The sequence below is a fragment of the Mytilus californianus genome, unplaced genomic scaffold, assembly GCF_021869535.1.
Source record: "Mytilus californianus isolate M0D057914Y unplaced genomic scaffold, xbMytCali1.0.p SCAF_15, whole genome shotgun sequence".
In the NCBI taxonomy this organism is placed as follows: domain Eukaryota; kingdom Metazoa; phylum Mollusca; class Bivalvia; order Mytilida; family Mytilidae; genus Mytilus; species Mytilus californianus.
In genome coordinates, this window is record NW_026262637.1 from 20,967,700 (window position 1) to 20,980,594 (window position 12,895).

General features: G+C 28.9%; 1 protein-coding gene across 1 annotated transcript in view; it reads left to right on the top strand.

Moving 5' to 3' along the window:
- LOC127725998 (uncharacterized) overlaps nt 1-12,667 on the top strand; it is a 95,982-nt gene extending 83,315 nt beyond the window's left edge. The window contains exons 55-60 of the mRNA XM_052233297.1: nt 577-637; nt 1,521-1,741; nt 2,164-2,349; nt 3,804-3,860; nt 5,345-5,413; nt 9,841-12,667. Coding sequence (XP_052089257.1) covers nt 577-637; nt 1,521-1,741; nt 2,164-2,349; nt 3,804-3,860; nt 5,345-5,413; nt 9,841-10,173 — 927 coding nt within the window. The 3' untranslated portion in view covers nt 10,174-12,667. The remainder of the gene's footprint in view (nt 1-576; nt 638-1,520; nt 1,742-2,163; nt 2,350-3,803; nt 3,861-5,344; nt 5,414-9,840) is intronic.
- Nucleotides 12,668-12,895: the final 228 nt, after the last annotated feature.

Genomic DNA, 12,895 nt, shown 5'->3' on the forward strand with positions numbered 1-12,895 from the left:
AATTGCAAAATTTTTATTTTCTTCTAAATATCAAGTTATTATTTTTAAAATTGGAGTTATCTTCCTTTGTCCATGATTATAGTTGAATCAACTACAATCAATGCTTTATACAATGCAATGTTTAATTTTGACTTCCACTGATAAAACACAGATCAAGTTGAATTTGGGTAGTGTCCCTTTAACCATTATTGAGTTATGCCCCTTTATAAATCGAAAGATTGCAAAATTTTTAGTTCCATTCTGTAACTTAAGTTTGCCCCAACCAAACATTATGAAACCTATACACAATATTCATTACCACAAAACTAAAATCAAATACAAATTTTTTGTTTCCGTTTTCTAACTTTAGTTTGCCTCAACCAAATGTTATGAAACTTATACACAATGCTTATTACTCCATAATACAGATTAAGTACGAAATTTGGTGGCGACACTTTTACCATTCTTGAGTTATGTCCCTTTATAAACATAAATATGATATGCAAGCGGGGGCATCATCTGTGTCCACATGTGGATACTATCCACATTTATTTTAATATAATTATATATGTATTGTTGTATTTTATTTTTTTGCAGAAAAATTTAACTAGAGAATCATCTGAAAACATTCACAATAACTTTGAGGAAGACTTAAAAAGTAAGTTGTGCATGCTTATTATGTGTATGATGTTTAGACATAATGGAATTCCCTATTTTTCAAGAAAAAAATTTCTTGTATAATTTGGTTATTTACTTTAAAATACCATATTTATTAAAACAAACCAAAACATCTTGTATACTAGTCCAGTACCAGTAACAGTCAGAAATTCCCAGTTATTTTTAAATAGCTTTTAACAAGAAATACTTTTCATAATATTCTTTTAACATGAACAGGGTTACCAAAAGTTAGGTCAAGGACCATAGACTTGGATCTTAATTCCTTCCGAATCTCTCAGACTTTCGCTCAATCTGAACAGATCTCAAATTTATGTCACCTGAAATCAACAAGTTACACTGCATTGGAGGGGATCATAGAAATTGATTCCAAAATTAATGAACTGTTTTTATTCCTTTGAAGGAAATTTTATGTATAAGTTTATCTTAAAACGGTCAGTTATTCTAAAAATCGAGGGGATCATAAGTGTTGCTGTCAGTGAGTCATGTCCTCGCATGCTTATCTTCCCAAAACGTGGTAAAAGGACAAAAAAAATCAAGATTTCCAAGTCTTGATTGGTTCAAACAAAACTAAGTTTTTTAAAAATAGAATAAAGAGTATTTTTATGAAGATAATAGCAGAATTCTGAATTTACACAAAGCGTCAATTACTGCATAAAATGCAAGGTAACTGGAAACTGATGGTAAATGGTCCTCAACTAGTACCGTTTATTTTTCTAAAGAAGATAAACATATGATTTCCTATCTCATTAAAAAGTAGTGGGAGACAATGTTTATCCAACTTTTAATTTCAGAGTTTGACTTTGGACTGTTGTCCTTCATATTTTAAGATCCATGCATTTACCAATATTGTTTTTGTTTTACAGATTCCAAGAACCCTTTCCTTCAGGCTGACAATCAAGTTCAGCAGATTGTTGACAAATTTAAAAAGACTGATCATGATGGGAAAGAGTATAATCTCCATAAAGAGGCTGGTATTAATATAGACGATATTAAAATCACCAATATAATGAGGGAGGCAGAAATTAATGACTCAAGAGATCTGGGTTCTTCAGCACGTCATAGTGCATCAGGCAGTGAAAAAAGAGTGAGATTTTTTTTTAGTTCAAACTTTGTGTCGTATTTTGTAGATCATACTCATAAATTAAAATATTATTTTCTCCTTAAAAGTTTATTTTTACCAAACATTTATTTTCTTTTTTCATCATTTATCAAAATCAGAATTTGTGATTATTTATGACATATTTTGATATTGTTTGTCAGTGGTTCACATACAGCAACTTTGAAAGGCACTATCAGCACTAGATGAATTTGTTTTAAATTGTTTATATTAGACTGACTGCACTCCATGATCATGAACCATATTAGACGTTGTGGCAAAGGTTGGTTACATGTGACTTTTTTTTTGAAATTCAAATTTCTACTACACAGGATCTCCTTTACTATCGTTGGTGAAATCTTTGGAATATCTTTTTAAGTACAACTGTATCTTATATGTTATTTCTTCAGAAATCTGATAGAAGCAGTACAGAAAAGTCATCCTATGGATCTCGTGAAGGTGTGAAATACAAAGCATCATCCAGCTCCTCAAGGACGGTGACAACTGCTACAACTAGGTCTACTGACCTAGATACAAGACATTCCAGTAGGTCCAGTGACCTGAGGCATTCCAGTAGGTCAGAGGAAGACTATGAGGTAAGAAGAAGATAATTTACAACTTTATCTATGACTGATAAACGGCATGGGAAATGAAATGTAGCAAATTTAAGACATTCATGGAACAAGCTTAGAAATAATGAACTGAACAATTTTTAAAAATTGTGTTAGTGTTTTCATTTTAAATTTTGCTCTTGACATAAAATTATAGAGCCGATATGTAATTTTTTAGTTAATATCTAAACTACATATGTAATTTTTTAGTTAATATCTAAACTACATATGTAATTTTTTAGTTAATATCTAAACTACATATGTAATTTTTTAGTTAATATCTAAACTACATATGTTTCTTCAGGGAATAGTCTTTCTTTTTATCTAAATAACCAATTAAAATTAAATAAAGATGTTTTATTCATATAAGGACATTAACAGTTTTAAAAATTTCCCCTTTTAACCAATGGAGGTTGTTTTAATGCCTTTCTGCTTATCATTTGGAAAGAAATGCTTGTACATGCTAAATTATGCTTTAAATAGGCTTAAATAATAGTTATATTCACATGCCTAGTAAATGACAGTTTTCACTTAGTCAAATGCTTATACACTGTTTTATTGATATCTTCTCCATATATACGTAGCTGAGGAATCAAATTAAAAATTAACTTGTGGGACCCTCACAATTCTTTGATAATTGATCATTTCACAAGTAGCTGCATTGATAGTTACATATATCAAATCAATACAGAAGTTTTGTAATTAAATCAAGCCAAAGGCTTTTCTGTGTTGGTGATAATTTTAATCATTAGCCAAAAGGGCACTTTAAAATAGGTTATAAATGTTTAAAATACTTAACTGTAAAAATACTTTAAAATTGCCAAACATGAGTTATAAAATAAAGAGTTCAGGCCTTTCAGTCAAAATACTTTACTCATTACTTGTACATGTAGTACAAAGTTTGTGCTTAAAACACCATATAAAGTATTTTGATTGGTTGATTCCTGAGTCAAAGTACAATAATTGTATTCTTAATATTTATGACATTAACCATAGTAGAATCAGTAAAGCATTTTTTGTGAAACATTTGTGTGATATATTTTTTATGACCTATTTGCAAAATAAGTTCTATATTCTAAATACATTAGCTCACTTGGCCTGTATGGCTAGTTTGAGCTATTACCATCTTTTTACATTCATCGTGTTGTCTGTTATCCTTTGTTCACTGACCATTGTGAACTTTTAAAAATATTTTTTTCTCCAAAACCTCTGTGTCAATTATACCAAATTTGACCTGAGTCATACTGAAGAAGTGTATTTTAAAATGTCTTTCATATTGGGAAATTTTCAAAAGATTTAAAAAAAAGAAGACAAAATTGTCTTCACTTTAACTTTCCATTTCACCTATTCATCTAGTAAATAGAGCTACCACAGTAATATAAAATGATATAGACTATTATATAAAATGAAAGGAAAAATAATTGTTACTTTTTAATTAGTCTAAAATGAGAGAGAACCAAACAAGATTAGAAAGCATATACAGTGGTACATATGAGGTAACACACTATAACACAGGGAATTGTAGTTATATTATTAACATTTACTTCTTTCCATATTACAGCTGTTCTACACTATTATGTTGTACAAACATTTGGTTAATTTGCTTTCAAAAAATGTAAGGAGAAATTTGCTCATGGATTGCAACTGAATGAAAATTGAAACATTCAATATCTATAAACACACTGAAACTCTAATGTAGGTGTCAATATATTGTGTAATGCTTGAGCGAACCTCTGAACTAATTTGGCAAGGAAACCAACCAAACTTTTTGTTGAACATACTGTTGCAGACTAGCTGCAATATTAAAAGGTGATTAACCTATTTAATTCTATTAACCCATCAAGTTTCTACAGAACATGCTCAACTTTAAACACCATTGGTTTATATTTGTATAAAGTATTATTATGCTTAAATAGTATTTATTTATAGGCATATTATTATTCTGCTTATTTTGACATACCATTTTATTTAAGTTTTATGCAAAAGCTCCATGCTTACAAGTCTATTGATTTAGGAAACAGGTAGTTTTATGTGGTAAAAATCTTTATTTAATGATATAGATATATGACTGAAAAGAATTTGAGAATATCTAAATATTTCAATATTGATTCAGTTCGATCATCAGAATCATGTAATTTAAAGCATTAAACTTATATGAAAGAAATGGATTTATTAATAATTCCTTCAATTCTTAAAGCTAACAAACACACATCTCATCTCTGAAGTTTTTTAAAACACATGGTTTAAAATTGCACTTCACTTGATTTGAATTTTCCCAGTTTATTTGATCAAACAAACAATGAAAATGTGTGGAAATTTATGGGGTGTTATATACATAAAACTCATAAAATTCATATGTTTTTGCACAGCGGAACATTTATTTTTATTTCCAAAACAGTAATATTCCTTTTCCTATTTAGTCAGTGAAGGGAGTTCAGCAGTTTGACTCATCATTGATTATCTGTCCAAGTTAAGTTTTATAATAAGGACTTGATTTAATTTACTACGAGTCAAACTGGAACAATGTTTTATTTTGGAAATGTTTTGAATAGTAATTGAGCTTATACCAAATAAATGGTCCTTTTGACTGCTATTGTACACACAAATTATTGCCTTATGGTTCATAAGGCAAACATTCAGATTTAAGCTACAAGTCATCACAATTATATTTTTTGTTAGCTCAGAATTCAGATAGAAATGAATGCTCATATCAAAGTCAGTCATCTTGACTTAAACATTTTGTCAATGATTCATCGAATTGAAATATGCTTTGACTTTTTCAGATCAAAGTAAAATATGAAAAAGGGTGATGGGGGATAGGTGCCATATGCAACTGTTTTGTTTCTGAAATATTTTAAGTAAATAGTTGTGTTTGTTTATGTTGGGTTTGTGTATGAAAAAGTAATATCAACTAAATTAAACCTTAGAAGTTTGATAAAATCAGGTTGAAATATTTATACATATACACATATTTTTACAGAGAAAACTTAAATCAGAAAAATCTAGGTCTAATCAGTACAGTCCTAAACAGCGAAAGAAAACTTTTGAGGTAATCATTGGTTGTGGTGTCAAATGTGTTTTACAAAAATCAATTGTGTGTCAGTTAACATTTAGATGAGCACATATATGATTCGTTCCCACCAATAATAAAAAAAAAATTTTGTGTGTTGATACAGTGTGTGTTAGACTTAATTTAACAAATTTAGTAAGCTTCTGTTTGCTGTTCCCTCTCCACGCTATTAGATTAGATAGGTCAAATTGTTTTCCTTTGAAAAACAATGATAATAACATGTATTTCCCTGATTGAAAATTGGAGTTTCCAGAAGTTTTTACTTTGTCCATTTGTTTAAAAAATTTGTCCATCCTCAATTTTTTAGCACTATTTCAGCATCAGTATGCTTTTCAATGCAGTATTTCTTTTATCATTATTTTGCCATTTTTAAGACAGTTTACAAAACCTGTGTCCAATATAAGATAATTTTTTTACACTTTTTGATTCCACTGAGGAGTACCTAAAGATTCTTCAAAATAAGTTATATTAATATCCTTGGGACCCTTAATGATATGTCAGTTATCTAGTTTTTATACGCCCGTCAATTTTTGACGGGACGTATTATGGTATACAAATGTCCGGTACGGTCCGTCTGTCTGTCCGGCGTAACTTGAGAATGACTTATCCAAATTACATGAAACTTAACATAGTTGTTTTTTATGATGGTCAAACGATCTGTATACTTTTTGGTGAAAATAAGATTAAAACTTTTTGAGTTACAGGACGTAGTAACTAAAACAGGTGTGTGTTTTTTTTCACATGTCGCGCCGTATCTCAAAAACAATTTATGATTATTGCTTAAAACTTTACACACTTCTTAGTTATATTAATCTTAAGATCTGTATACTTTTTGGTGATGATTCAAAATTTTATTTTAGAGATATTGAGTATTTTGTTAAAAAAGGGGGAGGGGTTTTTCACATGTCGCACCGTATCTCAAAAACAGTTTATGAATATTGCTTAAAACTTTACACACTTCTTAGTTATATTAACCTTAAGATCTGTATACTTTTTGGTGATGATTCAAAATTTTATTTTTGAGTTATTGAGTATTTTGTAAAAAAAGGGGGAGGGGTTTTCACATGTCGCGCCGTATCTCAAAAACGATTTATGATTATTGCTTAAAATTTTACACACTTCTTAGTTATATTAATCTAAAGATCTGTATACTTTTTGGTTTTGATTCAAAATTTTATTTTTGAGATATTAATTTTTTTTTTTTTAAAGGGGGGTTTTCACATGTCGCACCGTATCTCCAAAATGATTTATGATTATTGCTTAAAATTTTACACACTTCTTAGTTATATTAATCTAAAGATCTGTATACTTTTTGGTTTTGATTCAAAATTTTATTTTAGAGGTATTGAGTTTTTTGTAAAAAAAAAAGGGGTTTTCGCATGACACACCGTATGTCAGAAACTATTTATGCTTATTGCATAAAAATTCACACACAAGATGACGGGCGTATCATGCGCTCATGGCGCAGCTGTTTATTATCAATTATGAAAAGAATATGATTTTAGATAAAAATTGTATGGTCAATGTATGAGGATTGGGTAGGGAGCAACAAACAATTCTTTTTCTATACTTAGTTTCATAGATAACTTGCCAAATAACTATCCTAAGTATAATTAACATCTTATGTCAAGCAGCATGTTTTTTTTTTATCTGATCTGATTTCCTTTCATTACAGTATATACACTAATCATTTATAGTTCAATTTACTAAAAAAAGATGAATTTAAGTTACTTAACTTAATCTCATAACAAGGTATAGCTATGATCATTGACTAAATAGTTTCCATGACGTTGAATGTCAGTATTCAATTGGGAATACTTGCTATATTAATACACATCCATGTCCACAACCAGTTCACAGAAAATATAAGACCAACAACTGCATTTAATATGATATGCAATTTTTCTCAGCTTTTGTATTTTCAAAGGAATGATTTGATATTTGGTCTGGAACTTTGTAAATTTTATTTTTACCGTATAAGCAACTTTCAGATCTGGGGAACAATCAATTTCTGTTTGAAGATACTTTTGATGCACTATGAACATGGAATTTCATTTAAAAATGTATCAGATGCATCGAAATAAGCCCCATGTTTGAAATATATCAGATGCATCGAAATAAGCCCGATGTTTGAAATATATCAGATGCATCGAAATAAGCCACATGTTTGATGATGCATAGAACAGACACAGGAAATGTCTATATTTAACAGGTCTTTTTTTTTTTGTCTATGTGAAGATGAAAATCTTCCATTGATATGTGCAGGACAATGCCATCAGCTTTGCACATGCTTTTTGAAACATAATACAGGTTATTTGATCATATAATTTTATAGAACATTATAATTGTAGATTGCATTGTATTTTAACATTGTTTCAGGGATATAATCAAGGCACTGTAGCCTTGAGCACAATGATATTATATATATTGCACAAAACATATTCAGTTTGTGTTTTGAATTTTGTATTGTAGATTGGCAGTTTACATTAAAAACACAGGTATCAGTTGATGCATGGGGAAGTCAAATTTAAGGATTTCTGCTATCTGTTAATATACAATAAATTTGTGACATTTAATTGTAAACAGAAAATCAAATTGAAATAGACCTTTTAAAGCTATAATTTATTGAGATTCATTTCAGTTCATTCTAAGAATATTTTTTTTAAAGTTTTATTTCATTTTACTTTTCCTGAAAGATGTGAGAAAATATCTGCTAGGATTGTCTAGATATAGAGATTTTTTTCTTTAATTATTTGGGTATTTTAAATAAAAAAAGTTTCCATAATGATTGAAAAATCAAAATTAAGATCTGCAGATATCCTTAATTGAATAAAAAGTTATTGCTACAAAGAGAAATATATTTATCAGATTGTATGTGTCACAAGCTTTGTTTTGTATATGTCTTCAAGTATAAATTTCATATTTATTAAATTACCTACAATATTATGCTGCTTGCATTGCTGCTCTGTATCTGTTGACTCTGAAGCTAGTTATAAGTTACAGTACAATCTCAGAAGCTAGTTATAAGTTACAGTACAATCTCTGAAGCTAGTTATAAGTTACAGTACAATCTCTGAAGCTAGTTATAAGTTACAGTACAATCTCTGAAGCTAGTTATAAGTTACAGTACAATCTCTGAAGCTAGTTATAAGTTACAGTACAATCTCTGAAGCTAGTTATAAGTTACAGTACAATCTTCATTTACAAAATATCTTTACTTTTGTATCCTATTATTTTGATTCAACTACTGAAAGAATGAGAAAACTTAATTATTGCAATCTTTCTGATAGGCATATCTATTATTAAGCTCCAAACATGAAGGAAAAAGCATTTTGCATTTATGAAATTTGGCAATATGAAAGGGCTATCAAAAAGTTGCAAATTTACATTTCCTTTAAACTGTACAATATTTTGTAATATAGGTGACCGGTTTGGTGCCTTAGACCTGGCTTTACTTGATGTTTTTACTTGGAATTTTATTTATCCAAAATGAATTTGAAAGTTATTAATTTATTCAGTTAGTTGGAAATCAAATTCTTTCCCATTTTTGTAAATAACTTTGAATATTCTAATATTTATAAAATGATTTTTTTTTTACGTATGACTTTGGTCCTATTTTTCAGCCATGTTCATAGCTCGGTGGTCATATTTTTTTTGGGAATATGAATTGCAAAGCAGTTAATTTTTTTTCGTGCATATTTTACAGTTTTCCCTCCCATACATTTTTCAGGGCTATATTTTTATAAAACTTTTAATAAACCAATAAAAAAAAAACTATCAGAAACTAGTTATTATAAATCAATAATATTTCACTGCTATAATTCTCTTTATTTTAAAACATTGCTGTTTATATATTGTTGACCATGCCCTAGATTTCTCACCTGAACGACTGAAATTAAAGTATCCTTCTTTCAAGTCATTTAGGGGATAATCCAGCTTTATTGTATATTACAATCAAAATTAGTAAAGTTTATGATAAGATATATGCATGGATGTTGATAATTTTTTTGTGAATTTTGCTTATACCAAATTAAAAATATTAAGTTTTACTTTGCAGTTTAAAACATTCAATGATTTCTACAAACATGGGATGTGTTAGCAAGATAAAAAGGAATTAGTAATTTTGACCTGCATTCCTTATTCCACATCGGCAGAATTCCAACTGTACATGTATTTTACCATACTTTTTGATGTCAAATTATGATAGGAAAAATGTTGCTTGCAAAAATTGTATTTGAAGCTGAATGGAAAACTAAGTTATAGACTTTTAGAAACAAAATTTAAGGCAGTGTTTGAAAAGCAGAAAGATCCACATCTTTATTTTTAGGCATATTTTGATTATTGATTATAGGTATAAGATTCTGCCGAGGAAGAGTAAATTTTAAAATGATACTTTCTGCTTTTAGCCTGGTCCATCTCATAAGAAAGGAGGTTCTCATTGGGGGAAGACAAAACAGAAAGTACCATCAAAGAAACCGAGGTCCCATGATGATGAAAGAATTCACGAAAAATCACATCACAAGAGAAGTCGACATCGTGATCGATCAGAAATGTATGAAGTTGATTATTATGACAACCCTGCTCATCAATCACATCACCGCAGCATGGATGACGTTAACATGCAATACATGGGATACCCACAACCGTTTGTCAGGACATATGATCCTTTAAGGACACCACACGGCTATCATCATCCTGATGTTCCTTGGTATGAAGTCAGACGGAATGATTACTGTTGATTTCAGCATTTGCTAGCATTTTTATTACCATGTCTTTCAATTGAGAACAAAAATAAAAAGGTGCTTAAATGAATGGAATAAATTGTTTACTTCATGCTTAGAAATGTGTTGTGAATCCAATCATTAATTTTTTCACAATTTCATAAAATATTATACTTTTTTTTCTCTAATTCTTTGACAATTTATACCTTTCTGCACTCATTGTATAAAAAAAATTTAATCAACGTGTGGTTGCCGGTGACCTCAGAAGATGATTGGATGAATTAAAGGGTCATAACCTTTATCAGCTCAAAATATGCTAACAGGTGTTAATGAAATTGACAAATTGTGAAATGTGGAAGGCACTCGAAGGGGGTTTTGGTTTAACAAAAAATGAAAATGTATTTTTTAATCATTAGAGAAACAGATTCTTACATAGTTACTCGTGAATTATCGATTTATCCAATCTCGATAGTTAAATTATAAATTTTAAAGTCCTCTCCAAGGCTCAGACTTTAAAATTGATAATTTAACTATCTCGATTGGATAAATCCGATAATCCACTGGTATCAATGTAAGAATCTATATGTATGCATTATAAACTAAAGATTATTTATTTTTATAAGACTTTCAATGTTTGATAGAGAAATAATTATTACTGAAAATATATTGTGGTAGCTTGTGAAAAATTCATTCGAATGTTTATTCATGTATAGCAATATCATTACAAAAAAGCATAAAACAAATAGAATTGTGTTTATAACTTTGAAAATTCAAGTAAACATGGTAAATCATTGAAAAGGCTTTCTATTTAAGGTTGTGATGTTTATATACCAGCATATATGATACTTATTATAGGGGTTTCACATGTTGATCCAGTCATATTATGTTATAAGCAAGCGATGTATAAAATGCAACTACCAATGATTTTTTTTTATTTCATTAAACAATGGTGACCCTTGTATTGCATGTCCAATTTTAGTCTGAATAATGTCACTTGCAATTAAAGCAATTATCATACACCACTTGCAAGTTGTAGGAATTTACCATTAATTAAAGTTATTTTTGTGTCGATATTACCTGATGACTTTTGAAATCAATTTTAATCTGTGGAGTCAAATCTCAAATGTTTTGTGTCGAAAAGCTACAAAGTTATGGGAAAATTTTTGATTTACTTCGTTGATGGACAAACTCGAAATTGATGTATTCTCAACCTAAAGGATGGTCATTATAGAGCTTACGCAGAGATTAGAATATTTTTTATGATATTTTTTTTTACGTTGTACAGGTAAAGTTGTTTTATGATAAAAACTGTTATATATTTTTTATGTCAAACAGCTGTTATTACTTAGTTTGAATGAAATACTCCACATGACAGAGTATTTTTGCTATTAGACCCATCTCAGGGAATATGTCTCGTTATGAAATCAAAATGATAAAAAAAAAAGAAATCCATTGTGTGATACATGTTAATTTTTGTTATATGTGATTGTTAAGTTATAATCAAACATATTATTAATCAGCTGTGTGATATTATATAAGCTTGATTGTATAATAAAAATGTAACGTAATATTTTATAAACTATATTTACTGAGAATGTGAGATAAATTTATAAGAATTCATCCAAGTCTAGTGAGAAAATTTCAACTTTTCAATGATTCATTACGCTGATTGCAGCAAAAAAGTAATATGTTACAGAACTTTTGTTTTAACTAAATTTTATATGCCCTTATTCATGGAGATTACATGTTCATTAGTTCTAAGTCTATGCAGAGCTACTATATTTCATTAATGATTTCATTTGGAGACTTATAATTATCAGCGCAGTACAAACAATCATGTATTAAATGATAAAACTTTATGGCATAGCTTTAGATCAAAGTTTAATTATTGATAGATTGTCTTGTATCAGATCTAAGGAAAACAAGTTAGAAATGTTTTTGATAGTTTTGATAGTGTGTATAATTAGGTACCTACATTTTGTACATGTATAACTTGAATTATGTTTAAAAAAACCTGTTTAAACAAACTAGTAGATAGGTTTTACCTTTTACTTAGTGTAATAGAAAGTCCAGTATAACTATTAAATCAGCAGGATTTTATATTGGATGCTTCAAGGAATTAAAAAGTGAATTATTTTGTAAATGTCAGAGAGTACTGATGCCAAATTATTTGATATATCTAAAGCAATTGTTGTAAGGACACCCTGACTTTATACTTAAACATCCAAATTGAGGACAGTCATTGGGTATTGTCAACATTGTATGATTGTTACAAATTCTGTATAACATTTTAGTATGCAATATAAGTGTCTCATTATATGCTTTTCCATGTTTATATAAGCATTAACATTTATAATGGTTAATTACATGTGCTTATTTGTATAAAATACAACAAATTCATGTGTCTCATCACAGAATCATGTCTCTTGTATAAAAACCATATCAATAAGATACAGTAATGAATTATGGGTAATGCTATTAAACGAAATCAATAAATATATTATATAAATAATGTTTCTCTGTTTATTTGTCACTTTTATTCCCAACTACCCTCTATTCTAAAAAGTCCAGAACCAAATTACAAAATCTTCTAAAATAACATGTAGAATACAACAACCCAATCAAATGGGAAATGGAAAATATAAAGTTGAATACAACACACAAACTAGACAAATCAGGAAGTAATCATAGGGTGTAAGACAAGAAAAATATGTATGTGAACAGTAAATAAACTGTGTGT